The sequence below is a fragment of the Symphalangus syndactylus genome, chromosome 20 (genome assembly GCF_028878055.3).
Source record: "Symphalangus syndactylus isolate Jambi chromosome 20, NHGRI_mSymSyn1-v2.1_pri, whole genome shotgun sequence".
Classification (NCBI taxonomy): domain Eukaryota; kingdom Metazoa; phylum Chordata; class Mammalia; order Primates; family Hylobatidae; genus Symphalangus; species Symphalangus syndactylus.
The window spans coordinates 66,809,591-66,837,345 of record NC_072442.2 but is presented as its reverse complement, the minus strand read 5'-3'; the positions used below and the strand labels follow the sequence as shown (position 1 = coordinate 66,837,345).

The window sequence follows — 27,755 nt, the reverse complement described above, 5'->3', positions numbered from 1 at the left end:
GTGAGAGGTCAGAGGCCGGTTTGCTGCTACCTAGACACGGGACGGATTCCCAGCCCACTGGTCAGATCGCGCTTCGCCCCAAGCCTTTCCTGCGCGGCTGCGGGCGCTGCCTCTCCTTCCTACGCCAGGGCGGGAGGGGCGGAGCGGATCGCGGCCTGGCGGCCTGGGCGCTGTCCGCGGTGCTGATCCTTCGCCGCGCCCATGGGCAGCCAAGGCACCGGCGGGTTCCCCAGGTCGCCCTTCCAGCTCACAGCCAAAGCCAGCTCCGCGAGCCCAGCGGCCCGCCGGGGGCCTCAGGCCCGGTTCCCGGGGCTCTCGGGGCTCCCGGGGTTCCCCCTCCCCCGACCGCGCGCAGCCGGCCTCCCCTCCCCCCGCCCCGCCCACGGCCCCTCCCCGCCCGTCTCAGGTCCCTCCCCTCCCCCTTTATCTCTCCCGCCCCCCGCACCCCTCCGGCTCGTTCGCCAGTTCCGGTCACGTTGCTGGGTGTTTACGCCTCGAGCCCGCCCCATACCCCCCTTCGGCGCCCCCGAGCCCCCCGGAACCCCGGCCCGACTGCCCCGCAGCCTCCCAGCAGCTGATGGCGCCGCAGCCGGGGCGGGCGCTGCAGATCCCCGGGCGCAGCTAGCGTGGGGGGAAGAGCGCCGCCCCCACCCAGCCCGGCCTGGACCCAGGGCCCCGCCGGCCGGTGACTCTCAGGTCCCGAAGGTGAGGAGGCCGGTCGGTGGGCGTGGGGGGTGTGGGCGCCGGAGCGGCCCCAGGGGGGAGCAGCGCGGCCAAGCTGCAGCTCCCCTGGGAGGGCTGGCGCGGGGCTGGGCACCGCAGCGCGCGGGAGGCGGGCAGGACTCGCGGCGGGCTGCTGGCAGAAGTTGTCCTCCACCGCCCAGACCCGGGCCCTGCCTGGCGCTGCCGGGCGTCCAGAGCGGCCCGAGGTCGAGCCCCGCCACCTGCCACCACACACACCTTTCTTTCTGCTGCCTTTGCCCTCCTCTCTGCTACCTCGCTTCCCCGTCCTCCTTAGTCTCCACATCCCCCCCCAACCCCTGCCTTCCCTGGGAGTCATATTGGAGGCATAATCAGGGCAGAACCTGAAGCCTGAAGGGGGTGGGGGGCTCCAGTTTCCCCGTACACCCCATTTCCGTGTGACTGGATCCTCAGCTTTGCTGAGGTGAGGGGTCCTGACCGCTTCAGTGCAGGGGGCAGCCAGAGTTGGGGGTTCGGGGGGGAGGGGCTCCGGAGTGGAGAGGACCACCACAAGGCCCCTGGGGAATGTGGCTCCACCAATGGCCAAGCGGCCCCACCTTGCAGACAGAGTCCTAGACATTTGTCAAAGGCTGAATCCTTGTTCCAAACTCCAGTCCCCAGGAAAGCCAAGGTTTTGGGGTTGGGGGACCAGCATACTTATTTTTTAATATGTGTATTTACTTGCCCTGGTGATTCCCAGTAAGACTCAATCCGTTCTCCCTGTTTCAGCAATATTCATTGTGGGCCTGTTCCTTGCAAGAGATTCCCAGAGACAAAGCCTTGCCCTCAGGAAGCGTATGGCTTAGCACAGAACCCAGGTGCATTCAGGCACGTGCGCGCGCGCACACACACACACACACACACACACACGATGAAGACTTATGGCTTAGCACAGAAGCCAGGTGCATGCAGGCATGCGTGCACACACACACACACACACACACACAGAACAAAGAGTGATAATATGGCAGACTGTGGTGCTAGCTGCCACCCAGATTTCAACAAATTGCCTGGGGAACAGAGAGGCGGAAGAGAGTCGTTCCATCTTGGTGGGGGATCAGGGATGGCTTCATGGTAAAAGTCACATCAGAGCAAGGCCCTGAAGGATGGGTCAGGCTTCGAGAGGCAGAGATAGGGTTGATATAGTAAGTGAGGGGATGGCCTGGCTACTGGGCTACTGGAACAGTTTGTCATCAGAGCAGCAAGAGGTAGAATCCAAAAGAGGAGAAGATCAGCCTGCAGATGTGGATTGCTAAATGCAGGCTGATCTTCTCCCTTTTGGGATTCTCTTATGAGAGGCCATAAACGCCAGGACGAGCACCCAGTGGGGTGCTTCTAGTTGCCAGGCACTGTAGTTGCATATACTGAGCAAACTGCTTTACCTTTCTAAGCCTGTCTCCTCATCGATAAAGTGGATACATTAATAGAATCTTCAGCGTGGGGTTGTTGCCAAGGTAAATGAGTTAATATATGTAAAATGCTAAGAACAGTACCAATTACTTATTTTTATAAGTATTATTACTTATGCACTGATGCCATGTCCAAGAAAGGCTTCTTGACTTCCTGCTCTTCTACTGCCCCAGGCCTCTTGAGTCAGGCCATGAACAGGAACAATGACTAAGAAACAAAGCTCATATTGATTATTTCTTTTGAGACAGAGTTTTGCTCTTATTGCCCAGGCTGGAGTGCAGTGGTGCGATCTCAACTCACTGCAACCTCCGCCTCCCAGGTTCAAACGACTCTCCTGGCTCAGCCTCCCGAGTAGCTGGTACTACAGGTGTGTACCATCATGCCTGCTAATTTTTGTATTTTTAGTAGAGACGAGCTTTTGCCATGTTGGCCAGGCTGGTCTCAAACTCCTGACCTCGGGTGATCCGCCCCGGTCGGCCTCCCAAAGTGCTGGGATAACAGGCGTGAACCATCGCACCTGACCTGATTCATTTATTTGTTCACTTATTGCCATGCCTGTCCTATCTAATATACCTGCCCTGACTATAAGAATAATAAAAGGCCGGGCGCGGTGGCTCACGCTTGTAATCCCAGCACTTTGGGAGGCCGAGGCGGGCGGATCACGAGGTCAGGAGATCGAGACCACAGTGAAACCCCGTCTCCACTAAAAAAATACAAAAAATTAGCCGGGCGTGGTGGCGGGCGCCTGTAGTCCCAGCTACTCGGAGAGGCTGAGGCAGGAGAATGGCGTGAACCCGGGAGGCGGAGCTTGCAGTGAGCCGAGATTGCGCCACTGCACTCCAGCCTGGGCGACAGAGCAAGACTCTGTCTCAAAAAAAAAAAAAAAAAAAAAAAAAAAAAGAATAATAAAAATAAGTGTAACATTCTCCTTAAAACAAGAAAACATACATACTTAGGCCGGGCGCGGTGGCTCACACCTGTAATCCCAGCACTTTGGGAGGCCGAGTCGGGTGGATCACAAGGTCAGGAGATCAAGACCATCCTGGCTAACATGGTGAAACCCCCTCTCTACTAAAAATACAAAAAATTAGCCGGGCGTGGTGGCGGGCGCCTGTAGTCCCAGCTACTCCGAGAGGCTGAGGCAGGAGAATGGCGTGAACCCGGGAGGCGGAGCTTGCAGTGAGCTGAGATCACGCCACTGCACTCCAGCCTGGACAACAGAGCAAGACTCTGTCTCAAAAAAAGAAAAAAAAACCATACTTAAAGAACATTAACAAAACGTGGCTGTTGACTGTTAAGAACAGCACAAAGATATTTGTTGACTTAATAAATATTTTCAGTCCCAAACAGAAAAGAAACACTAGGAAAAGCTGAAACTGGGACAAGATAATCCGCCAGTGAGTGAGGGGTGGCAGACAATGCAAACCCCAGGCAAGCAGGTCACAAGAAGTGTGGGGTCTGGTTCCTCTCCCAGCGACCTCCTCTGCTTGAGGGAAGGAAAGAGGTGGCAGAGGCCAGGGGACCTTGAGCAGACGAAAAGGGTGTGGGGAAGATGAGATTTAGATACCCAAGGAAATACTGGACTGTAAAAGAGGTTTTCAAACTTCTGGTTAGCAGGCCAGGCGCTGTGGCCCACATCTGTAGTCCCAGCACTTTGGGAAGCTAAGGCGGGTGGATCACCTGGGGTCAGGAGTTCAAGACCAGCCTGTCCAACATGGCGAAACCCTGTCTTTACTAAAAATACAAAAAATAGCTGGGTGTGTTGGGTGGGTGCCTGTAATTCCAGCTACTCGGGAGGCTGAGGCAGGAGAATTGCTTGAACCTGGGAGGTGGAGGTTGCAGTGAGCCAAGATCGAGCCACTGCATTCCAGCCTGGGTGACAGAGACTCCGTCTCAAACAAACAAACAAAAACAAACAAACAAAAAACAGCTGAAGCGGGGAGAGAACTGCAGTTTCCCACTTGCCAAGTCAGTTGTAACTGGGTAGGGAAGTGGGTACCCAGAAGCTCCAAAGAGACAAGCAGGAAGAGAGGTCATTTTCAGGGATCAGGAGCCCAGACCTCAGAGTCCAAACTGTGCCAGGGTCAGAAGGTTCCTGAGCCTGACACTTTACCTGTGTTTGGGGACCTGAGCACAGAAGCCTTCTCCACCAGCTTCCCCAAAGGGAAAAGTATTTGTAACTTTCAGACACATCAGAGACATGTTAAAAATACTTGGAATTAATCCTATAAATTGTGAACCTCGTGTTAGGGTCTTTTTAATATTTTTGGTAACAATTTTTTTAAATGAATATTTTTTCATCAAGCTAGAAAATTAACAGGAAAGGCCAGGCACGGTGGCTCACACCTGTAATCCCAGCACTTGGGGAGTCTGAGGCAAATGGATCACTTGAGGTCAGGAGTTCGAGACCAGCCTGGTCAACATGGCAAAACCCCGTCTCTACTAAAAATACAAAAATTAGCCAGGCGTGGTGGTGGGCACCTGTAATCCCAGCTACTTGGGAGGCTGAGACAGGAGAATTGCTTGAATCGGGGAGGCGGAGGTTGCAGTGAGCTGAGATTGTGCCATTGCACTCCAGCCTGGGCAACAAGTGCAAAACTCCATCTCGGGGGGGGGGGGGGGAAAGAAGGAGAAGGAGAAGGACAAGGGGAAGAGAAAATTTAAAGGAAAAAGAACTCGGACAACCAGAAGAAGGAGGGAAGCAGAAACAATGCAGGCTCTGAGGTGCTCAGGACAGGGGACAGAGGAGTGAGACCCTCTTCCCCGAGCATGTTAACTCAGGAGGCTGGGCATCTAGTGCTGTGTCGGGGGGAAAGATGGAGCTGATAACTCCAGCCCTTCAGCTACTGTTACTAGCCTGGGCCGAGTCCTCGGGCATGAGCTTCTGAAGCCCAGATGTTCCAGGACTGCATTTCTGATGGGAAAATCAGATGTTTTCCTGGCTTGGGCCTTCTGAAGTAGTGCCTGCGACTGCCCACCCAGACAGAGAGATTTCTGTTGTCTCTAGTTCCCTTCCCCACTCTATCTCCCACCCTCCCCCAAACAAACTAAACAGTAATGTCTAAGAAAGAATATTTGCCAAGATCGTTTGTGACCCAAATTTCCGCCCTGAGAAAAGCAGCCTGCCTAGTTGGAAGCAAATACTCAAGTCGTTCTGGGAAAGCACAGAAACAGCTGGTTGGCTCCGCCTCTCACGGTGGCCAGGGTCCAGTCTCCAGAGCTGTGTGGGAAGGGTTTTTACTCTTCAGAAACATTTGCATTTCAGTGGCTGAGAACAGACGTTTTCTCTCTTTATCCTAAGCACAGGCCCACACACCGTCCTCCAGGTGTGCGCACAGCAGACACACAGCAGCGAGAGACCCGAGAAACACACACATATACTCCTTGAGGCACACACACAGGCTCAGGCACACATACAGATACGCAAGCACACAAACCCTGACACAGACTCACAGTCGCACAGACACGCAGCTCACCTGTTTCTCCTGAGTTATGCACCAGTGTATTATTATTATTATTATTTTTTTTTTTTTTTTTTTTTTTTTGAGACGGAGTCTCACTCTGTCGCCCAGGCTGGAGTGCAGTGGCACAGTCTCTGCTCACTGCAAGCTCCGCCTCCCGGGTTCCCGCCATTCTCCTGCCTCAGCCTCTCCGAGTAGCTGGGACTACAGGCGCCCGCCACCACGCCCGGCTAATTTTTTTTTTTTTTGTATTTTTAGTAGAGACGGGGTTTCACTGTGGTCTCGATCTCCTGACCTCTTGATCCACCCGCCTCGGCCTCCCAAAGTGCTGGGATTACAAGCGTGAGCCACCGCGCCCGGCCATCAGTGTATTATTATGTTTTTATTTTATCTTTTTTTTTTTTTTTTGAGACAGGGTCTCACTCTGTCACCCAAGCTGGAATGCAGTGGTGCAATCGTGGCTTACTGAAACCTCAAACTCCCAGACTCAAGCAATCCTCCCACCTCAGCCTCCCGAGTAGCTGGGACCACAGGCACACGCCACCATGCCCAGCTAATTTTTGTGTCTTTACTAGAGATGGGGTTTCACCGTGTTTTCCAGGCTGGTCTCAAACTCCTGGGCACAACCGATCTGCCCACCTCTGCCTCCCAAAGTTCTGGGATTATAGGCATGAGCCACTGAGCCTGGCTGCACCAGTATATTGACCTGCCTACTTGACATCTATTTCTCCTTGTTCGAGGTGTTTTGGGCATATCACCCCTAACACATGCCCTCTTGATCTTACCTTGTGTCAATCTGCTTCTCCATCAGTCTACCCCATCCCCACAAATTCACTCACTCTAAAGACATATACTGAGTACTTCCTGTTTGCCACATACTTTGCTAGGTACTAAAGAACAGGAGGAACCAAAGCAATGTCCTTCATCTCAGTTGCTAACAGTCTGGCAGTGGAAACAGACAATAAACAAAAACTGGGGGCTGGGAGCAGGAGCTCACGCCTGTAATCCCAGCACTTTTGAGATGCCAAAGCCGGAAGATTGCTTGAGACTAGGAGTTCGAGGTCAGCCTGGGCAACATAGTGAGACTCTTGTCTCTACAAAAACGAAAATTAAAAAAAAAACTTAGGCCAGGTGCAGCACAGTGGCTCACGCCTATAATCCCAGCACTTTTGAGATGCCAAAGAAGCTAGAGGATTGCTTGAGACCAGGAGTTCGAGGTCAGCCTGGGCAACATAGTGAGACTCTTGTCTCTACAAAAACAAAAATTAAAAAAAGAAATTTAGGCCGGGTGCAGCGCAGTGGCTCACGCCTGTAATCCCAGCACTTTGGGAGGCTGAGGTGGTTGGATCACGAGGTCGGGAGTTTGAGACCAGTCTGGCCAACATGGTGAAACCCCGTCTCTGCTAAAAATACAAAAATTAGCTGGGCATGGTGGTATGTGCCTGCAATCCCAACTACTCAGGGAGATTCGCTTGAACCTGGGAGGCGGAGGTTGCAGTGAGCTGAGATTGCACCATTGCACTCCAGCCTGGGCAACAGAGCCAGACTCCATCTCAAAAAAATTAAAAAATAAAAAATAAATAAAAATAAAAATTTAATATATTCATGTGGTAATACATTCATGGAAGAAAAAACAATGCAGATTAAGGGAATGGAGAGTAACAAAAGCTTCTATTTTAAATTGGGTGATGAGAGCAAGTCCCTGAGGAGCTGACATTTGGAGAGTCCTGAATGAAGGAGGGGAATAGGCCTTGAGGAGATCTTGGTGAAGGGCATTCCTGGCAGAGGGGACAGCATGTACAAAGTCCCAGAAGCAAGAGTGTGCTGGGCACATTCAGGAAGCAGCAAGGTCGGAGTGGCTGGAGTGGAACCAGCAGGATGAGGACGGAGGGAGCCAGGGCAGACTGTGCAAGGGCTCCTAAGAACTTTGGGTTTGTTTTAAATGTGATGGAAAGCCACACGGAGGGTTCTGAGTGGGGTTTGGGGAGACATGATCAGACTCATATTTGTTTTTGTTTTTGTTTTGAGGCAGAGTCTCGCTCTGTTGCCCAGGCTGGAGTGCAGCAGTGAGATCTCGGCTCACTGCAACCTCTGCCTCCTGGGTTCAAGAGATTCTCCTGCCTCAGCCTCCCAAGTAGCTGAGACTACAGGCATGCGCCACTATGCCCGGCTAATTTTTTGTATTTTTCTTAGAGACAAGGTTTCACCATGTTGGCCAGGTTGGTCTCGAACTCCTGACCTTGGGTGATCCTCCCGCCTCAGCCTCCCAAAGTGCTGGGATGACAGGCGTGAGCCACCATGCCCGACCCGACTTATATTTGTTAAAGGAATTCTGGCTCCTGCATGGAAAACACGGGGCAAGAATGGAAGTGAGATGACAGTCAGAAACCTACTGCAATGGTACACCAGGATGCTGCTGCCTTGGACTTGGGTGATGGTGATGGAGATAATGAGAAGTGACTGGCTTTGGGATATGTTTTTTTGAAGGTAGAGCAAACAGGATTCGCAGATGGATTGACTATGGAATATAAAGAGAGAGGAATCAAAGATGACTCCCAAGTTTTTGGCCTGAGCAACAGAATGAGTGGGCAGATAGCAATGTGGTTTATCAAGATGGCGAACCGTGGTCAAGAGCTGGTTTGCAGGAGGGAATGCAAGTTCAGTATTGGGACTTGAAAGTTTGAGGGATATCAAGGCCGGGCGCGGTGACCCACGCTTGTAATCCCAGCACTTTGGGAGGCCGAGGCGGGCGGATCACGAGGTCAGGATATCGAGACCATGGTGAAACCCCGTCTCTACTAAAAACACAAAAAATTAGCCGGACGTGGTGGCGGGCGCCTGTAGTCCCAGCTACTCGGGAGGCTGAGGCAGGAGAATGGCGTGAACCCAGGAGGCGGAGCTTGCAGTGAGCTGAGTTCGCACCACCGCACTCCAGCCTGGGTGACAGAGCGAGACTCCGTCTCAAAAAAAAAAAAAAAAAAGAAAGTTTGAGGGATATCCTTACTGGATATCCAAATGGAGGTGTTAGGTCATCAGTCTAGCAGCCAGGGAAGAGTTATTTTGGGGGTCAATAGCATATAAATAGTATTTACAGCCATGGGATGGGACAAGAACACCCAGGGAGTGATTATAGATAAAGAAGAGATTCATGGTGAAAGAGGAGGAAATGGGGAAAGATCTAGCAAATATGCCTTCATTCTTGAGTTGCTTAAGCTGGAAAACTGGAGATATCTTAGCCATCCCCCTCCCTATCATCATTAATTAATCCAATCCATCTCCAAGTCCTGCCAGTCCCACCACTAAAATACAGCGGGGACCGCTCTCCGCCTTCACCTCCATCATCTCATCCAGGCCACCATCACCTGGCACCTTGACCACTGCTCTGTTCTCCCAGCTGACCTCCTCGCATCCACTCTGTTGGCTCTAGACTGCTCTCCCCACAGCCGCCAGAGTGATATTTTAAAAATGCAAAGGATAGCCTGGGCAACATAGTGAGACCCCATCTCTACAAAAGTGAAAAATTAGCCGGGCATGGGGGCACGAGCCTGTGGTCCCAGCTCCTTGGGAGGCTGAGGTAGAGTCTCAGCCTGAACCTGGAGTTTGAGGCTGCAATGAGCCATCACTGCACCACTGCACTCCAGCCTGGGTGACAGAGCAAGACCCTGTCTCAAAAAAAAAAAAAAATGTAAATCATATCATGTTCTTCCACTGCTTAAAATCCTTTAAGAACTTCCAAATTTACTTAATATTAAATGTTCTCTTTTTTTTTTTTTTTTTTTTTTGAGATGGAGTCTTGCTCTGTCGCCCAGGCTGGAGGGCAGTGGCGTGATCTCGGCTCACTGCAGGCTCCGCCCCCCGGGGTTCACGCCATTCTCCTGCCTCAGCCTCCTGAGTAGCTGGGACTACAGGCGCCCGCCGTCTCGCCCGGCTAATTTTTTGTATTTTTAGTAGAGACGGGGTTTCACTGTGTTAGCCAGGATGGTCTCGATCTCCTGACCTCGTGATCCGCCCACCTTGGCCTCCCAAAATGCTGGGATTACATGTGTGCGTCACTGCTCCCAGTCTATTTATTTATTTTTGAGACAGAGTCTCACTCTGTTGCCCAGGCTGGAGTGCAGTGGCTCGATCTCAGCTCACTGTAACCTCTGCCCCCTGGGTTCAAGCGATTCTCCTGTGTCATCCTCCCGAGTAGCTGGGACTTCAGGTGCATGCCACCATGCCCGGCTGATTTTTGTATTTTTAGTAGAGACAGGGTTTCACCATATTGGTCAGCCTGGTCTCAAACTCCTGACCTCAGGTGATCCACCTGCCTCAGCCTCCCAAAGTGCTGGGATTACAGGCGTGAGCCACTGCGCCAGGCCTTACATTTCTTATCTCATTTAATCCTTACAGCTATCCTAGGACGGTAGGATTTGCAGCCCCATCTTACAGGGGGAAGGAAAATGGCTCAGAGAGGTTAATTTTCTTGCCAGAAGTCTCACAGCAGGTAATTGAAAGAGCCATAAATCAGCTGGGTCCAGCGGCTCATGCCTGTAATCCCAGCACTTTGGGAGACCAAGGTGGGAGGATTGCTTGAGGCCAGGAGGTGGACACCAGCCTGGGTGTAGAGAACCCTGTCTCTACAAAAAATTTAAAAAATTAGCCAGGCATGGTGGCGGTCACTTGTAGACCTTAGCTACTTGGGAGGCTGAGGTGGAAGGATTGCTTGAGCCCAGGAGTTTGAGGTTGCAGTGAGCTATTATCACCCCACTGCACTCCAGCCTGGGTGACAGATTCAAACCTAGGACTGTTCCCAGTGTAAATATTCGTGTAAATATTGGGAACCTTCTCTGGATTCGAAAGACTTGGTTGGAGAATTGGCTCTGCTGCCACTTACTGAGCATGTGAAGTGGCACAAGAGCCTTTTTTTTGTGAAGTGGGGTGGTAATACCCGCTGAAGTGTGGTTGGCAGAAGTAAGATCATGTGTATAATGTTCCCTGAACATAGCAGATGGTCAGCACATGTAGCCAGCGATCCCCACAGGCCAAAGGGCCACCCCTTGCTGAAATGAAAGGCCTATTTGGATGGCCGGGCGTGGTGGCTCACGCCTGTAATCCCAATACTCTGGGAGCCCAAGGTGGGCGGATCACGAGGTCAGGAGATCGAGACCATCCTGGCTAACATGGTGAAACCCCGTCTGTACTAAAAATACAAAAAAAAAAAAAAATTGCCAGGCGTGGTGGCGGGCGCCTGTAGTCCCAGCTACTCGGGAGGCTGAGGCAGGAGAATGGCATGAACCCAGGAGGCGGAGCTTGCAGTGAGCTGAGATCGCCCCACTGCACCCCAGCCTGGGTGACAGAGCGAGACTCCGTCTCAAAAAAAAAAAAAAAGAAAGGCCTATTTGGTTGGATTAGGGGGGTCAGGGGAGTACCAGAGAAAGGGGCCCAGAGAGAGGAGTGCCCTGAGGATGGGAGTTCTCAGGGGGGACCTGCTCGATGTGACCCCACAAATGAAAATCTGGATTTTTCTGAGTCTTACATGGAAACTAGTCTGGAAGGGACCGTTTGGTGAACAGAATTACTCCTCTTACTGGCCTGTCTCTCCCACTGCCCAGGACATTCCAGGGGCAGGTGAAGGCAGTTTCCTCAAAAGCTCAGGGAGTCCTTGGCTGAGAAAGCAGGAGCTCTAAGTCCTGGGCTCCAGTGTGTGCTGTCTGCCTCTGCTTGTCCAAGATGCTGATGATCACAGAACAGATTCATCGGGAAGGGGGCGGAGCCAGAAGCAGCAGAGCTGGAAAGCCAAGCCATCCTTAGGATTCAGGGATGCGTGCCTCTCATCCATCACTGCAACTCCAGCTTCCACCATGGGAGTCACTGCATGGGTCTCTTTTCCCTCTCTCCTATTTCTCTTTTTTATTGTATTTATTTATATGTATGTATGTATTTAATTTATTTATTTATTTTTGAGACAGAGTCTCACTCTGTTGCCCAGGCTGCAGTACAGTGGTGCAATGTTGGCTCACTGCAGCCTCCACCTCCCGGGTTCAAGTAATCCTTGTGCCTCACCCTCCCAAGTAGCTGAGATTACAGGCACCTGCCCCACCACGCCCAGCTAATTTTTTGTATTTTTAGTAGAGACGGGGTTTCACCATGTCGGCCAGGCTGGTCTCGAACTCCTGACCTCAAGTGATCCGCCGACGTTGGCCTCCAAAAGTGCTGGGATTATAGGTGTGAACCACCCAGTCCGGCCTATTTATATATATTTTTAGAGACGAGATCTCTCTCAGTTTGTTACCCAGGCTGATCTCAAACTCCTGGACTCAAGCAGTCTTCCCACATCGGCCTCTCAAAGTGATGGGATTACATGAGTGAGCCACCACGGCTGGCCTATTTCTCTTTAATTTAATTAACTAATTAATTAATTTATTTATTTATTTACAGAGAGAGTCTCACCCTGTCGCCCAGGCTGGAGTGCAGTGGCACGGTCTCAGCTCACTGCAACCTCCGCCTCCCGGGTTCAAGCCATTCTCCTGCCTCAGCCCCCCGAGTAGCTGGGATTACAAGCACGTGCCACCAAGCCCGGCTAATTTTTGTATTTTGAGTAGAGACAGGGTTTCACCATGTTAGAAAGGCTGGTGTTGAACTCCTGACCTTGTGATCCGCCTGCCTTGGGCTCCCAAAGTCCTGGGATTACTGCACCTGGCCCGCCTTTCTCTTTTACAAAGGGACTCCACCACCTGCCTTCAGCCGAGTCAGTGTTAGTGAAACATTCACCAGATCTTCCTCCACTGCCACTTGGAGGAGCCCGAAGCCCTGGACTGTGGTTAAGTTGAAGTGGAGTTGAACTAACGGAGAATAATATTCAGAACAGCCATGTAGCCCTTGGGCTGAGATACTTGTGGGTTATCAGAACTGGAAGAGACTCTAGGGCTCACTCACTCCACATCTCCCTCATTTTCCCCCTGAGAAAATTGAGAGCCCACAGAGGGAAAGGGTTCACCCAGGTCACACTGGTAGGGTGGGAAGAGCAGGCTAGAACCCAGGTTCTCTGTCTCTCTGTTGACTTTGCCACTCCATTTGTTTTCCTGTTTGAGAAGTAGAAGAGGCTAAAGTTATATGGGCCTGGGCGCAGTGGCTCACACCTGTCATCTCAGCACTTTGGGAGGCCAAGGCGGATGGATCTCCTGAGGTTAGGAGTTGAAGACCTACCTGGCCAACATGGTGAAACCCCGTCTCTACTAAAAATACACAAATTAGCCGGGCATGGTGGCAGGTGCCTGTAATCCCAGCTACTCGGGAGGCTGAGGAAGGAGAATTTCTTGAACCCGGGAGGTGGGGGTTGCAGTGAGCCAAGATTTTGCCACTACACTCCAGCCTGTGCGACAGAGCAAGACTCCATCGCAAACAAACAAAAAAAAAGTTACATGGGAGCAGGAGAAGGAAGCCATTGCCGTCTGGGCCTCTGGTTCTCCATCTGTTAAATGGGAGTAATGATGGTTTCCTGCCAACTCCCCTGCTTCTTCATGAAGTCTGAATGAGGGAATAGTGGGGAGGTGACAGCAGTGGCAGAATCATCTTCCTGGTGGCAACATGAGCCAGAGCGGAGGAGACGGTGCAAGAGCTGAGGGTGGGGCAGCGCAGATGGGCTCGGAAGAGGTAGGTTCACCTTGTCGTCCTCCCTAGGTAGGGCCCAGGCCTGGGTTGCCATGGATACCGTGTCCCTGGAGCATCAGATCCAGAGCGTGCAACGCCACATCAGCTTCCTGAAAAAGGAGCAGATGGCCCTGCTGCGAGACCTACACCTGGAGATCCTGAGGCTGCAGAAACGCTGCTCAGGTGAGGCCAGGAGAGGTGGCTGGATGGGTGGGGAGGGGTCGCTGTCATCATCACAACCACTGTCTCTGGGTTGTACCCACCAAGAGCCCCTGTGAGCCTCACACTGCACCAATTCCGCTGCCTCTTTTTCTGAATAAGGAAACTGGGACTTGGGGAGGTAAGATGGACAGAGAAGTTGGGAAAGTTCTAGAAACATCTGAAAGTTTCATAGCAAAGAGCTCTGGTTAGGGCCGGGCGCGGTGGCTCACACCTGTAATCCCAGCACTTTGGGAGGCCGAGGCGGGTGGATCACGAGGTCAGGAGATCAAGACCATCCTGGACAACATGGTGAAACCCCGTCTCTACTAAAATACAAAAAATTAGCTGGTTATGGTGGCGGGCGCTTGTAGTTCCAGCTACTCGGGAGGCTGAGGCAGAGGAATCGCTTGAACCCAGGAGGCGGAGGTTGCAGTGAGCCGAGATCACACCATTGCACTCCAGCCTGGGCTACAGAGACTCCATATGAAAAAAAAAAAAAAAAAAAAAGGCGCTCTGGTTAGGGAGTGGAGGACTCCTAGGATCCAAATCCCAGAGGTTCCCATCCTTTCCGAGTCACTGTTCACCAAGCAACTCCCAGCCCTCGGTCTAGCTGGGGAGACACACAGCCAACTGGTGATACTAAGAGCAGAAATCAAGCAGGAGCATGTCCAGCTTGAGGAGCAGGTGCTGAAGGAGGAGGCCCAGCATCCAAGGCTCCCCAGAGGAGGGGTGCTTCAACTCCCTGGAGACTGCCTAACATGTGGACATGCCGAGATATCACAGGGGAAAGGGGAGTGAAGACAGCATTCCAGATGAAGGAGACAGCACGGCAAAGGCCGGAAGCTGGGAAGCCAAAAGCTCATGGAAGGTTCTAGTTGATGGATAAAGCAGCACTTAAAGGAGACAGATAAGAAATCCAGCTGGAGGCCAGGCTTGGTGGCTCACACCTGTAATCCCGGCACTTTGGGAGGCCGAGGTGGGTGGATCACCTGAGGTCAGGAGTTTGAGACCAGCCTGGCCAACATGGCGAAACCCTGTCTCTACTAAAAATACAAAAATTAGCCCGGCGTGATGGCACATGCCTGTAATCCCAGCTACTCAGGAGGCTGAGACAGGAGAATCGCTTGAACCTGGGAGGCGGAGGTTGCGGTGAGCCGAGATCATGCCACTGCACTCCAGCCTGGGCAACAAGAGTGAAACTCCGTCTCAAAAAAAAAAAAAGAGAGAAGAGGAAACCCTAAGACACCATAGCAGCTCCTGTCATTTCTTTCTGTTTTGCCCTAATTCTGAGAACTTGTGGTCGCTCCTTTGAGGACACAGGCCAGATCCCAAAATGTGGAGCAGGCAGGAACAGAGCGCCCTCATCCACGCCACCCTTCTCAGATGGGTATGGGCCTGAAACCTCTTGGGTATTTTTTTTACTAGTTTTTTATTTATTTATTTATTTATTTATTTTTCTTTTTTTTTTTTTTTGAGACGGAGTCTCGCTCTGTCGCCCAGGCTGGAGTGCAGTGGCGTGATCTCGGCTCACTGCAAGCTCCGCCTCCCAGGTTCACGCCATTCTCCTGCCTCAGCCTCCCGAGTAGCTGGGACTACAGGCGCCTGCCACCACACCCGGCTAATTTTTTTTGTATTTTTAGTAGAGACGGGGTTTCACTGTGTTATCCAGGATGGTCTCGATCCCCTGACCTCGTGATCCGCCCGCCTCGGCCTCCCAAAGTGCTGGGATTACAGGCATGAGCCACCGCGCTGGGCCTTTTTTTTAATTTTTAAGACAGAGTCTTGCTCTGTTGCCCTGGCTAGAGTACAGCGGCACAATCTCAGCTCACTGAAACCTCTGCCTCCTGGGTTCAAGCGATTCTCCTGCCTCAGCCTCCCAAGTAGCTGGGATTACAGATGCCCACCACCATGCCTGGCTAATTTTTGTATTTTTAGTAGAGATGGGGTTTCACCATGTTGGCCAGCCTGGCTGGTCTCGAACTCCTGACCTCAGATGATCTGCCCACGTTGGCCTCCCAAAGTGCTGGGATTACAGGCATGAGCTACCACACCCCGCCACCTCTAGGTTATTAAGATGAAAATAACTGGGCTAGGCTAGAGCAGCCACTCTTGGGGCTGAAATGACTGAACAAGGCCTTTCCCCCAAGGAGGAGGTGATGAGAAGGGAGAAGATAAGGGGAAGGAGATTAGAGAGGGACCCAGAGCTGGGAGGGGGTTGGTTGAGGGGAGAGGCTGGTGTAGGAGCCGAAGGGATAGACTGCCCAGGGAGCTGGCTGAGGATGGATGAGGACTCAGAATGAAGGGCTTGAGAGGTGGGTGCATTCTGGGGTGGCGAAGCAGCCTGACTGATGACAAGAACTACTCACACGCGTTCAGCACCAACTCAGCCCTGGGCCACGCCCGCTGTTTTTCTCATTTAATCCTAGCGACAGCCCCTTGGAGAGGTGCTATTGTGCCCCCATTTTCCAGATGAGAAAACTGAGGCTCAGAGAAGTGCCGTTACTGGCCCAAGGTCACACAGCATATCTAACCTCACAGCGTGCTCATCTACAGCCCAGCTGAGATTTTTATCTCCCTACCCCCAAGTCCTGTGTTTAAAGGCTGAAGAGAAACCACCCACAGGGAGTTAATGGCAGAGCCAAGGTGTCCCTGCTCCCAAATCCCTGAACCTAGGCCAAGGTCCCTGGGCCACATCACAAGGCCTTGGAGGAGGAGCCAAGTTGGTCCCAGGAAGCCCTGGAGGTAGAAGCATGAGAGTCCTCACAGGGAACAGGGTCAGACTCTGGTCACAGCAGAAGGCTCAGGCACCCCGAGCTGCCTGCCTCCTAGCAACAACCAGCCTCCCCAGAAAAGGCACCTCTGGCAAAGCCCTGGGTCTCTGGAAGAGCCGGTGAGGGCAGTGAGGAGGAGGGGCAGAGGGGTCACAAGGCCCCTGAAGGTGCTGCTGGGTGGTGGTCCCAGAGATGCGCCGCCTTCCTCCCCCGATCCCTGGTTCACACCTCCTCCCCGTGGGCACCAGACTGTGTCCCTGCAGGCGTACGCAGGTGCCCCCGAGTCGGTCTGCATCACAGGCAGCTGTGGCTTCTGGCTTCCTTCTGCCCTTGTACCAGTTCTTGAGCCCTGGTGGAGTTGGGGGAGTGGGAGTGGGGCTGGAAAAATTATCAAACTCACCCGAGCTGAGAAATGGGGCTTGGGGGCACTAAGGAATGGAGACTGGGGGGACAGGCAGGCAGAGGGGTGGCGGCTGGGCTGCAGCACCCAGGAGGAAACTGCTCCTGCACCAGTGCCCTTGAGTGGCTCCTGGGCTGCCCGCTCCGCCCCCTCAATGCCAAGCCAGGCCATCACTAGATGGCACTGTCCTGCTCAAAGCCCCTCTCCCTGCTGTGGGGAATATGGCGGAACTGGGGCTTGGGAAGGGGCAGGGCTGATGTTCAGATAATAACACAGGCCCAACGGTATTGACTGTCAAAATAGTGAAAAGCAAGTGTCCAGACTGGTCAGTAGCCACTGCCGAGCCTTCCTCCAGTGCCGCCAAGCAGTTCTGGACACTCCAGCGGCCATCAGCTAAACAGGAAAGGGTCAAAGCCCTGCACAGCAAGGGTCCTCCAGAACTGCTTTGATTGGCTGGCATATCACCCCAGGAAAGGCAGATAGTCCCCCAGCCCCAAAACAAGCCAGGCTCCTCAGTCCCACGAGGGGTGAACTAAACTCCAAACCCAGGCTCAAAGCTTGAGCTGGGAAGATTCCTGAGCTTGGAGTCAAGCTGGCCAGGTTCAGGCTGTGCCCTGGACACGTCTCTTCATCTCTTCCCATTGCAAGGTTGCAGTAAAATAGTATGGGGGTGGCTTCTAAAGATCCTTATTGCCACTTTTACTGAGCTGTGATTCCATGATCTCTCTTTCTCACATACACACACACACACACACACACAAACTGCCTTTTCTTTTCTTTCCCCCCAGAACTGACCCATGACCTGGAAATGAGAGAGGCCCAATCTCACCAGCAAGGTAAGAGAAGGACCACTGGTGGGGAAGTGTCACAGGGCCCAACAGCTGGAGTTTTTCCCAGCCCTTAGTAGGACCCAAGCCTTCTCTGTCCCCAGCCTAGACTTGGGGACAATCACTCCTTGGCTGGTGAGCAGAGTGCAGGATGTCAGCCACACTTGCCCAGTGGATGACATTGTGAAATGCCTTGTGCAGTGAACAACCTCCACCACCTCAGTTGGATGACCTTGTGCAGTGAACAACCTGCACCACCACACATACTACCCTGTATCCATGTCTCTGTCCAAAGTGAGGAAAGGAAAGAAGGAAGGAGATGGTAATGTGGCTTTACTTCCCCTTAGCCTGCTTAATTCCTTGCTCTGACCCACCTTCCCAGTCTTTCCCATCCTGGCACAAGTGATCACATGGTCAGTGTCAAGATTCACTGAACTGAGTGATCACAGGCCAAGTGTCAAGATGCATGTCAAGATGGGCTCCTTGACTTCAAGGAACTTGGTCTATACGACAAAAGAAACACACACACATTAGTAAATCCTGCATTTTACAAAAGCATGACTTCTTGCTGTTGTAGAAATTCCTCTAAAATATTTGTTTACAGAGTATTACTTCACCCATAAAATGGGGGGGGCTGGGGGAGTTCAATGGGTGTAGACGTTTAGTTTTGCAAGATTAAAAAGTTCTAAAGATCCGTTGCACACCAACATGAATATACTTAATGGTACTGAATGATACTCCTACAGATGGTTCAATGCTAAATTTTGTCGTTTTTCCCCCACAATTAATTTTTTTAATTGCATTGTTGAGATCTTTATCATCAGATTATAAGATCTCAGATCTAGGACTGAGTGTTACCCATTGTCTCTGAAGTGCAAGGCTCATTATCTGACTTGGAGGGACACAGTAATTTTTTTTTTTTTTTTGAGACAGAGTCTCGCTGTGTTGCCCAGGCTGGAGTGCAGTGGCACAATCTCGGCTCACTGCAACCTCCACCTCCCGTGTTCAAGTGATTCTCCTGCCGCAGCCTCCCAAGTAGCTGAGACTACAGGCGCACACCACCATCCACCGGCTAATTTTTTGTATTTCTTAGTAGAGATGGAGTTTCACCATGTTGGCCAGGCTGGTCTCAAACTCCTGACCTCAGGTGATCCACCCGCCTCAGCCTTGCAAAGTGCTGGAATTACAGGCGTGAGCCACCGAGCCTGGCCAGGACACGGTAACTATTTAATTAAAAATGAATCACAAGGCCAGGTGTGGTAGCTCACGCCTGTAATCCCAAGACTTTAGGAAACCAAGGTAGGAGAATCACTTGAGCTCAGGAGTTCAAGACCAGCCTGGACAAAATAGTAAGAGTCTGTCTCTACCATTGTTTTTAAATATTAAAAAAATGTTAAAAGGAATCATAAAAACAGTCTTTCTTGGCCAGAAGAGTTCTTAAGAACAGAGTCTCTTCCAAACTGATGTGTTGCTTATAGATCAAATGCTACAGGCTGGAAGTTTAAGCTATGATGTTAGGAACCCTAGAAACTGCTTTGTGTATTCATGCATGAAGATCAGCTAGGGATCATCTAAACACTTACGAACTTGGACTAATTCTGCCCTCTTTAGAGGACAACCACGGGCAACCTCTTGGTGCCTAGGTGGCTGGAGGAAGGCAGCACATGCCCCAGACACTAGATTAGGACAGTTCTGTGACAAAGCCACTTTCACCCCACTTACTGTCCTTTGTCTGAAAAGGCTTTTGAGATGACCTGGGCCCAAGCCACTGCCCCAATCCAATGTCTTCGTTTTTATCTTCTCTTTTTTTTTTTTTTGAGACGGAGTCTCACTCTGTTGCCCAGGCTGGAGTGCAGTGGCACGGTCTCGGCCCACTGCAAGCTCTGCCTCCCAGGTTCACGCCATTCTCCTGCCTCAGCCTCCCGAGTAGCTGGGACTACAGGTGCCCACCACCACGCCCGGCTAATTTTTTGTATTTCTAGTAGAGACGGGGTTTCACCGTGTTAGCCAGGATGGTCTAGATCTCCTGATCTCATGATCCACCCACCTCGGCCTCCCAAAGTGCTGGGATTATAGGCATGAGCCACCACGCCCGGCCTTTTTTTTGAGACATACTCTGTCACCCAGGCTGGCGTGCCATGGTGCCATCTCTGCTCACTGCAACCTCTGCCTCCTAGGTGGGCTCAAGAGCTCCTTCCACCTCAACCTTGAGATTAGCTGGTACCACAGACACGTGCCACCACGCGCAGCTTTTTTGTAGAGATGTGGTTTTGTCATGTCACCCAGGCTGGTTTTGAACTCCTGAGCTTAAGCAATTTGCCCCCCTCAGCCTCCCAAAGTGCTGGGATGACAGGCATGAGCCACTGTGTCTGGCCTGTCTTCTCTTTCAGTGGGCTTTGAGAACTCTTTCTTTTTTTAGAGACAGGGTCTTGCTCTGTTGTCCAGGCTGTAGTGTGCAGTAGCACAATCATAGCTCACTGCAGCTTTGTACTCCTGGGCTCAAGAGATCCTCCCGCCTCAGCCCTCCCCTGAGTCACTGGGATGAGTGTGTCAACCCACTGGGCTTAAGAACTTTCTTTGTCCTTTTTTTTAAGATGGAGTCTCGCTCTGTCACTCAGGCTGGAGTGCAGTGGCGCGATCTCAGCTCACTGCAACCTCCGCCTCCCAGGGTCAAGCAATTCTCCTACTTCAGCCTCCCAAGTAGCTGGGATTACAGGTGTGCACCACCATACCCAGCTAATTTTTGTGTTTTTAGTAGAGATGGGGTTTCGCCATGCTGGCCAGGCTGGTCTCGAACTCCTGACCTCATGATCCGCCCACCTTGGCCTCCCAAAATGCTGGGATTACAGGCATGAGCCATTGCACCCAGCCCTCTTTGTTCTCTTATCACTTGGTGATTTTCATCCTTCCAGGGTCACTTTTTGCCACTTTCAGCTGCCTACGTCCCTACACTCACCTGAGCCAAGTCCTAGGATATGGTCCTGCCGAGATGGAGCTTCCACGAGGCAGGGGTCCTCCACTCACGCTGCACATGAGAACCACCGGGGAAGATTTAAGCAACACCAGTTCCCAGGTCCAGCTCCAGGGATGCTGGTCCAATTGGTCTTTCGTAGGGCCCAGGAAACAGCATTTTTTAAAGCTCTCTGGGTGGATCCAATGTCTATCCAGGGTAGAAACCTGCTGCAGTGGCAAAGGCCAACAATAAACAAGTAAACAAAAAATGACAAACATGTGGCCAGGCACGGCGACTCCCACCTATAATCCCAACACTTTGTGAGGCTGAGGGAAGAGGATTGCCTGAACCCAGGAGTTCGAGACCAGCCCAGGCAACATGGCAAAACCTCATCTCTACAAAAAATGTGCATGCCTGTGGTCCCAGCTCCTGGGAAGGCTGAAGTGGGAGAATTACTTGAGCCCAGGTGATAGAGGCTGCAGTGAGCTATGCCACTGCACTCCAGCCTGGCAAGAGGGAGACTTTGTCTCAAAAAAAAAAAAAAAAAAAGGCTGGGCGTGGTGGCTCACACCTGTAATCCCAGCACTTTGGGAGGCTGAGGTGGGCAGATCACAAGGTCAGGAGTTCGAGACCAGCCAGACCAATATGGTGAAACCTTGTCTCTAAAAATACAAAAATAAATTAGCCACGTGTGGTGGTGTGCAGTCGCTCACGCCTGTAATCCCAGCACTTTGGGAGGCCGAGGCGGGAGGATGACCTGAGGTCAGGAGTTCAAGACCATTCTGGCCAACATGGTGAAACCCCGTCTCTACTAAAAATACAAAAATTAGCCGGGCGCGGTGGCTCACGCCTGTAATCCTAGCACTTTGGGAGGCTGAGGCAGGCAGATCACGAGGTCAGGAGATTGAGACCATCCTGGCTAACACGGTGAAACCCTGTCTCTACTAAAAATACAAAAAAAATAAGCCAGGCATGGTGGCGGTCCCCTGTAGTCCCAGCTACTCGGGAGGCTGAGGCAGGAGAATGGCTTGAACCCAGGAGGTGGGGCTTGCAGTGAGCCAAGATTGCGCCACTGCACTCCAGCCTGGGCAACAGAGCAAGACTCCATCTCAAAAAATAAAAAAAATAAAAATTAGCTGTGTGTGGTGGCGTGCACCTGTAATCCCAGCTACTTGGGAGGCTGAGGCACGAGAACTGCTTGAACCCGTAAGGCTGAGGTTGCAGTGAGCCGAGATTGCACCACTGCACTCCAGCCTGGCGACAGAGCAAGACTCTATCTCAAAAAAAAAAAAAAAAAAAAGAAGCCATGTGATACATGCCCTGTGGAGGAAACAAGACTCCCTTCCTGTGCACACTCGCAGCTCTTTTAGTCCCTTGCTCTCTGGACTTTTACACAAGCTGTTCCCTCCGTCTGCAGCATCCTTCTCTCCTGACTTCACTACTTAACTCCTGTTTATCTTTCAGATCTTAGCTCAAGTCTCTTCTGCTGGGAAGACTTCCCTGATTAGGTCACATTCTCCAGTTACAGTCACAGCACTGACTTTCCACATGTCACATTTGCAATCTCACACGTATTTGTGATTATTTACTATGTCTCTCCCACTATGCGATAAGCTTCACGGAGACCGTTTTATTATGCGCCCTATCTCCGATACCTAACACAATGCACAAAGTCAGGGCTCCACAAATTATCTGTGGAATGAATAAAGGGCCAGGAAGGGGTTTCCACTTAAGCTGAAACCTGAAGAATTAAAGACCAGGCCAAGCAGAGGGTAGAATAGGTACGAGGGCGGAACAAGGAAGGCCACTGAACCGCCGCGTGGGGAAGGAGGGGGAGCGCCGTAGGACGTGCAGATGGGGACGTGGGGAGGAGTGGGGCTTTGTTTTGGTTTTTTGGTTTTGCTTTTTGAGACGGAATCTCGCTTTGTCACCCAGGCTGGAGTGCAGTGGCGTGATCTCGGCTCACTGCAACCTCCGCCTCCCCAGTTCAAGCGAGTCTCCTGTCTCAGCCTCCCGAGTAGCTGGGATTACAGGCGCCCACCACCACCACGCCCGGCTAATTTTTGTATTTTTAGTAGAGACTGGGTTTCACCATGTTGGCCAGGCTGGTCTCGAACTCCTGACCTCAAGTCATCCGCCCATCTCGGCCTCCCAAAGTGCTGGGATTGCAGAAGTGAGTCCCCGCGCCCGGCCTGGGGGTTTTGTTACACGGAGCTCTGAGCCGTGCAGGTTCTGTTCCAACCCAGGGGGAGACTGTCACCTCTGGCCTCTGCCCCGTTCCAGAGGCGGCGTCCCGGGAGCTGGAGAGCAAGTGCCGCGCGCTGGAGTCGCAGCTGGAGGCGCGGGCCGCGGCCAACGCGGAGCTGCGGCGGGAGGTGGCGCAGCGGGAGGCGCTGGTGTCCGCGCTGCGCTGCAGCCTGCGCACCGAGGAGCGCCGCTTCCTGGAGGAGCTGCGCCGCCGCAGCCACCGCGCCACCGTGCTGGGCACCGAGCTGCAGAAGCACACCGAGGCGGCCGCCTACCTCTCCTGCCAGCTGCACGCGGCGCGCCAGAGACTGCAGGCCCCGCGCCCGGGCCCCGGCGCCACCGCCGAGCCCCGGCCACGCCGCCGCGCACCGCGAGCCCGCCGCCCGCCTGCTGCCCACGAGGCCGCCACCAAGGGCCCTGGCCGGGACTGGGCCGCCTGGGACCGCGGGGCCGGCGCCCTCGACGACGCCGACCCCATGCCCGACCCCGCGCTCTTCCTCTATGCACGGAGGCCGCTGCGGCCCAGCGCCCGCAGCCCGCGCCAGCCGCCTCCCCAGGAGCCCCCGGACCGAGCCGGCCCGCAGCCCGCGCCCAGCCAGCCCAGCGCGCCCGGGGACCCGGAGTAGGCGCCGGGCTGGCCGGCGTGACGCGGGACGGACGGGGAGGGCCGGCCAGGGACGCAGCTCGGGCCCCGCAGACAGGTCCCGGGTCGGAGGGCAGCCGCCCCTCCTCCAGGAAGCGGGGCGAGGCGGCCCCGGCTCCCCGCAAACCCCCCGAACCGCCAGCCTTTTGTACTTCCCGACGTTTCCAAAGCTTCGAGCCCTCTCCTCGCGCGAGAGTTCCTCCGCGGGGCCGAGCGGGGGCACCTTCTCTACCGAGAGGACTCGCCGTCCCGATCCTGGCCTGGTCCCACCTGCCAGTGAGACAGGAGGGGCGGGGGCCACGCCCTGTCCCGGGAAAGCCGACAATCCTTGGTGGGGAGGGGAGGGCTGGGCTGGCCTACGGAAAGGTACGCAGAGTGGCACTGGCGCCCCAGGCCCTCTAGCTCCCCCTGCCTCCCCCACCCCCGCGCCCACGCCCTTCCCGCCAAGCCTTCTTCCCCAGGAGAGGCCCAGGCTAGGGGTTGGTCCTTCTACCCCCACCCCGACCTTGCCGATAGGTCCTTGCAGGTGAGCACGGAACACTTTAGAAGACACGTCCTCCCAGAGCCCCTGGTGGGAAAAGTGCGCCTGATGGAAGCGTAACTTCTGGAAGGTAGCATCCATGGGCCCTGGGAGAGGATTACAGAACCGCCTGGGTGGCCGGACTTGGTCTAGAGCCGTCTCCAGCTCAGCTCTTCCTGAGTCGCCACCCCCCTGGGTACGCAGGGACTGGGAGCTGTGCTGGCGAAGGGAGGTGACAGGCCTGCTGCCGGCCAGGCTTCTGGTAGGCAGGAGCTGTCCTCCCCCTCAGGAGGCAGCCCCAGGCGTTTTCCTCGTCCTGTTTATTGGTGCTAATTTTGCTAGGCTTCCTAATCATCTGGCTGCACCCAGAGACAAGAAGAGGGCCTTGGCTGGGCGCGGTGGCTCACGCCTGTAATCCCAGCACTTTGGGAGGCCGAGGTGGGCGGATCACCTGAGGTCAGGAGTTCGAGACCAGCCTGGCCAACGTGGTGAAACCCCGTCTCTACTAAAAAATACAAAAATTAGCCGGGCGTGGTGGTGCGCGCCTGTAATCCCAGCTACTCGGGAGGCTGAGGCAGGAGAATCGCTCGAACCTGGGAGGCAGAGGTTGCAGCGAGCTGAGATCGCGCCACTGCACTCCACCCTGGGCAACAAGAGCAAAACTCCATCTCAAAAACGAAAAAAAGAAGAAGGGCCTGGCTTCTTGGAAGTGGCAGCTACTGATAGGAGTTTGGGTTTGGGTTTGCTGGGGGGATGGTGGGAGCACAGGTTAGTCCCCATCCTGGTCCCCTCCATGGATGCCCCTAAACCTCTCAGAACCTGGCAGTGGCGGGCTGCCCAGTTCCCTGCTGTCTAGCCTGGGGAATGCCGACGTGGAAAGGGGAAAGCCCCACCTCCTAACGCCCCTTCTAAGCTCCCTGTCCACCACCAAAGGCAGGAAGGACAGTTTCAGCACAGCTTATTGCCCCCACCCCCAGCCCAGCCTAGAAGGAAACACAAACCCCTCCAGCCCATGCCATCCCTCCTGTGTGGGTCCTGCATCAAGTCCTAAGTGCCTGTGAGGTCTTCCAGGGACTTCGAGGGGAGGACGTGGGGCGGGGAGAGGCCTTTACCTCCCTCACAGACACTCCTTTCCTGACAGGTCCTGACCCTGGCTGAGGCCACACATTCTGTGTGACACAGGGGTCTGGGAGGTGAGCAGAGTCAAGCTCTAGGGGTGACGAGCTTTTCCCCATCACAGCCCTATGAAGAGGGGGGAGTCCCAGATCACACCCCCTTTCTCTCCATTTGTTAGAGGGAGCAGGAAATTGGCAAGAAGTAGAGACCAGTGAGTGGGCGCACTCAGGGCCAAGCAGTGTGCGGCTCTCCCAGCTGACCCCACCCGGGACTACCCAGACCACTGAGCAATAACCACGCCTGGTCTGGGGTGTCCAGCTCCTGGATTCAGATGGCTGAGGTTGGGGCACCCTTGGGACAGTGCTCTCCAGTCTAACACGGGCCAAGAAGCTGGCCTGGGGTCCTTGCTCCACCTGCCCCCACCTCTGCCCTCTACTAGTGGTTGCGCCTGTGTCATCTCTGTCCCCCCTCAAGTGTGTATAACTCACTGCACCCCTATTCTGTCCCCCTCCCTTCCAGAACCTGTGTGTGAGGGCCTCACTCCTCTCTCAGAGGTGCCCAGAGGACCGTGGGAAGGAGGGCAAAGTGTCCTTCCAGAGGAGCCCGCACAGACCCTCATCTCCCACGACCACACTTTTGGGGTGAACAGGGTGACTTTGTTAGGTGGATTCTTCTGCAGAGATGGTGAAGTACTTTATCTGCCCACTCACTAAAAGCCATAGCTCCGTCCGCCTGGCCTTCCCCCAGCTCTATAGCAATAGCCCCCTTCCCCCTTCCCTCCTGGGCATCCAGGGTGTCCAGCTGGGGGCCCCCACCGCACTCTGGCCCCAGGGATCTTCCAGTGGCCTGCCTGCCTCTCCGAAGTGACCCCATCAGTGCCACCCAACTCCCATCCCTCTTCCAGCAACCACAGATAATGACAATTGTTTGTGAGGTGCTTGGAGATCCCCTAGCTGAAAGGTTGTGGGTGTTGGGGCAGCTGACTCACTGACTCTCAGCTGAGGTGCTGAAGGTGCCTGGGAAGGGACATAAACTGGAGGAGCGCCTGTGGCAGATACAGGGTTCCAGTTTTCACAGAAATTCCCCTCCTCGCCCTGCTGGAAGTAATGGAGGCTTCCCTCCACCCGCCTGCACAGAACCCTCTGTGCAGCAGCATGAGACTGGGAGCTGGAGTCAGGGGCCCAACACTCCTCAGCCTCAGGGCCCTGCAGAGGCCCCACCCTCCCTGGATCTGGCTTGAGAGCCCACCTGGCCAAAGGGAAGCCTCCCACCCCCACGCGCTCCCGGCCCCTGGAATGTCTTGGTGACTAAGAAGGGAAAGGATTGTATTTCTCTCTCCTCTGCTGCACGAATCCCCATTGGGAGAGAGAGAGTGTTGAAGAGGACACTCAGGGTCCCTAGGTGGAGCTCCTGCCACACCCTAAGTGTGGACAGCTCCAGGACAGAGAGCTGCAGGTAGGGACCCCCCCCCCCCGGCTCTGGAAATCAGCCAGGGAGCACTGGGCAATGCGGTTTGAGGCTCTGTACCCCTGGTGCCCACAGCCCAGCCACAGCACCCTCTAGCTTGGGGGACTAGTCCAGGGCCGAAATGGGATAACCCTTCCCCATATAAGCAGTAGGATGGCGTCCCCCCGGTGGAGAGCGGAAGGAGGCCTAGAGGGTGTGGGGCAGCTTCTCAGTGCGGGGAGCCGGGGGTCTCCAAGCACCTTCTCCCGGACATGCCAGCCTTGAATGGGGGACGTGCAGGGCTTCAAACCCACCTGGCAGGAGCCCTGTGGACAGGACAGGGCAGAGGGACCCTGCTCCAAATTCTCTGTTGGCTGCGCTTTTGTATCCAATGCTTTTCAGAGTGTATTCACTCACCCACAGAAATAGAGCCCTGTGCTTTAGGGGTGACTGTCATATGCCTTATTCTTAATAAAATCTCTGAAAAACACGTGAGTCCAATCTCTTACATCGGGCACTCGGCCCCACCGCACCTCGGTTCTTGCAGGTGTGGGAAGAGCATGTGGAGGAGCCAGGAGGTGGTTCAGGGTCAGCCAGTGGGTACGATGAGACCCGGAGCTGAGACTCTGGGGTCCCCTCAGTAGATACGCCTCAGATTGGGCGCGGTGGCTCACGCCTGCCATTCCAGCACTTTGGGAGGCCGAGGTGGGCAGGTCACTTGAGGTCAGGAGTTCAAGGCCAGCCTAGCCAACACAGTGAAACCCCCGTCTCTATCTAAAAATATAAAAAAGCCAGGCGTGGTGGCGCGTGCCTGTAATCCCAGCTACTCAGGAGGCTGAGGCAGGAGAATCCTTCGAACCCGGGAGGCAGAGGATCCAGTGAGTCGAGATCGCACCAATGTATTCCAGCCTGGGTGACAGAGTGAGACTATCTCAAAAAAAAAAAAAAAAGCTATTCCTCAGATCAAGTATAAGGCACCCATCTGAGGTGTCCTCACCCTCAGCCAAGCCCTGCCCCTCTCGCCATGCCACCCCAATCCAAATGAACAAACAAACAGCATCTCAGATCACAGGCTCCTGACTAGAGCGGAGAGGAGAAGATCGGAAGGCTCCAGTGCCTGGAATTGCCCACTGTCCTTTCCCAGAAGGAATCCTGGGTTCTGGCATCTTTGGCCATGCTGGTGCCCTGCCCCCCACCTGATCCAGCTGCAAGAAGCCCCGCATCCCGGCAGGAGCCCTATTCTTATCCTCCACTAATGAGGGTTATCCTGGGACTGCAGCTTTAGGAGCTCAGCGCAGCCAGCACCCATGAGAACTCAAGCCAGTACATTTTCAATGCAGGTCTATGTTGGGGATGACTCAGAGAAAAAGGCAGCAGCTCTGTGTTC

At 53.9% G+C, this 27,755-nt stretch overlaps 1 protein-coding gene across 3 annotated transcripts; it reads left to right on the top strand.

Annotated features, from left to right (window-relative positions):
* Positions 1-427: 427 nt before the first annotated feature.
* Positions 428-26,858, top strand: CCDC92B (coiled-coil domain containing 92B). 3 transcript variants are annotated; one of them, XR_010118324.1, is made up of 5 exons: positions 428-705; positions 13,275-13,427; positions 17,405-17,452; positions 22,680-24,999; positions 25,442-26,858. XR_010118324.1 is itself a non-coding variant. In XM_055257988.2 (4 exons), exons 2-4 carry the CDS (start codon positions 13,298-13,300, stop codon positions 23,267-23,269), a joined length of 768 nt encoding a protein of 255 aa, XP_055113963.2. In that variant the 5' UTR covers positions 428-705; positions 13,275-13,297; the 3' UTR covers positions 23,270-26,858. The 3 variants fall into 3 exon arrangements, 2 of the variants coding, with proteins under 2 accessions (XP_055113963.2, XP_063485834.1); XM_055257988.2 differs by having other exon boundaries at positions 22,680-26,858; XM_063629764.1 differs by lacking the exons at positions 22,680-24,999; positions 25,442-26,858 and adding an exon at positions 20,356-21,176.
* The last annotated feature ends 897 nt before the right edge of the window (positions 26,859-27,755 follow it).

Bases quoted from the DNA above. Each gene is read 5' to 3' on its own strand.
- CCDC92B (XM_055257988.2), top strand. From the start codon at position 13,298: ATGGATACCGTGTCCCTGGAGCATCAGATCCAGAGCGTGCAACGCCAC. The intron at 13,428-17,404 runs GTGAGGCCAGGA...CTTTCCCCCCAG, and splicing joins GCTGCAGAAACGCTGCTCAG to AACTGACCCATGACCTGGAA. The intron at 17,453-22,679 runs GTAAGAGAAGGA...GCCCCGTTCCAG, and splicing joins GGCCCAATCTCACCAGCAAG to AGGCGGCGTCCCGGGAGCTG.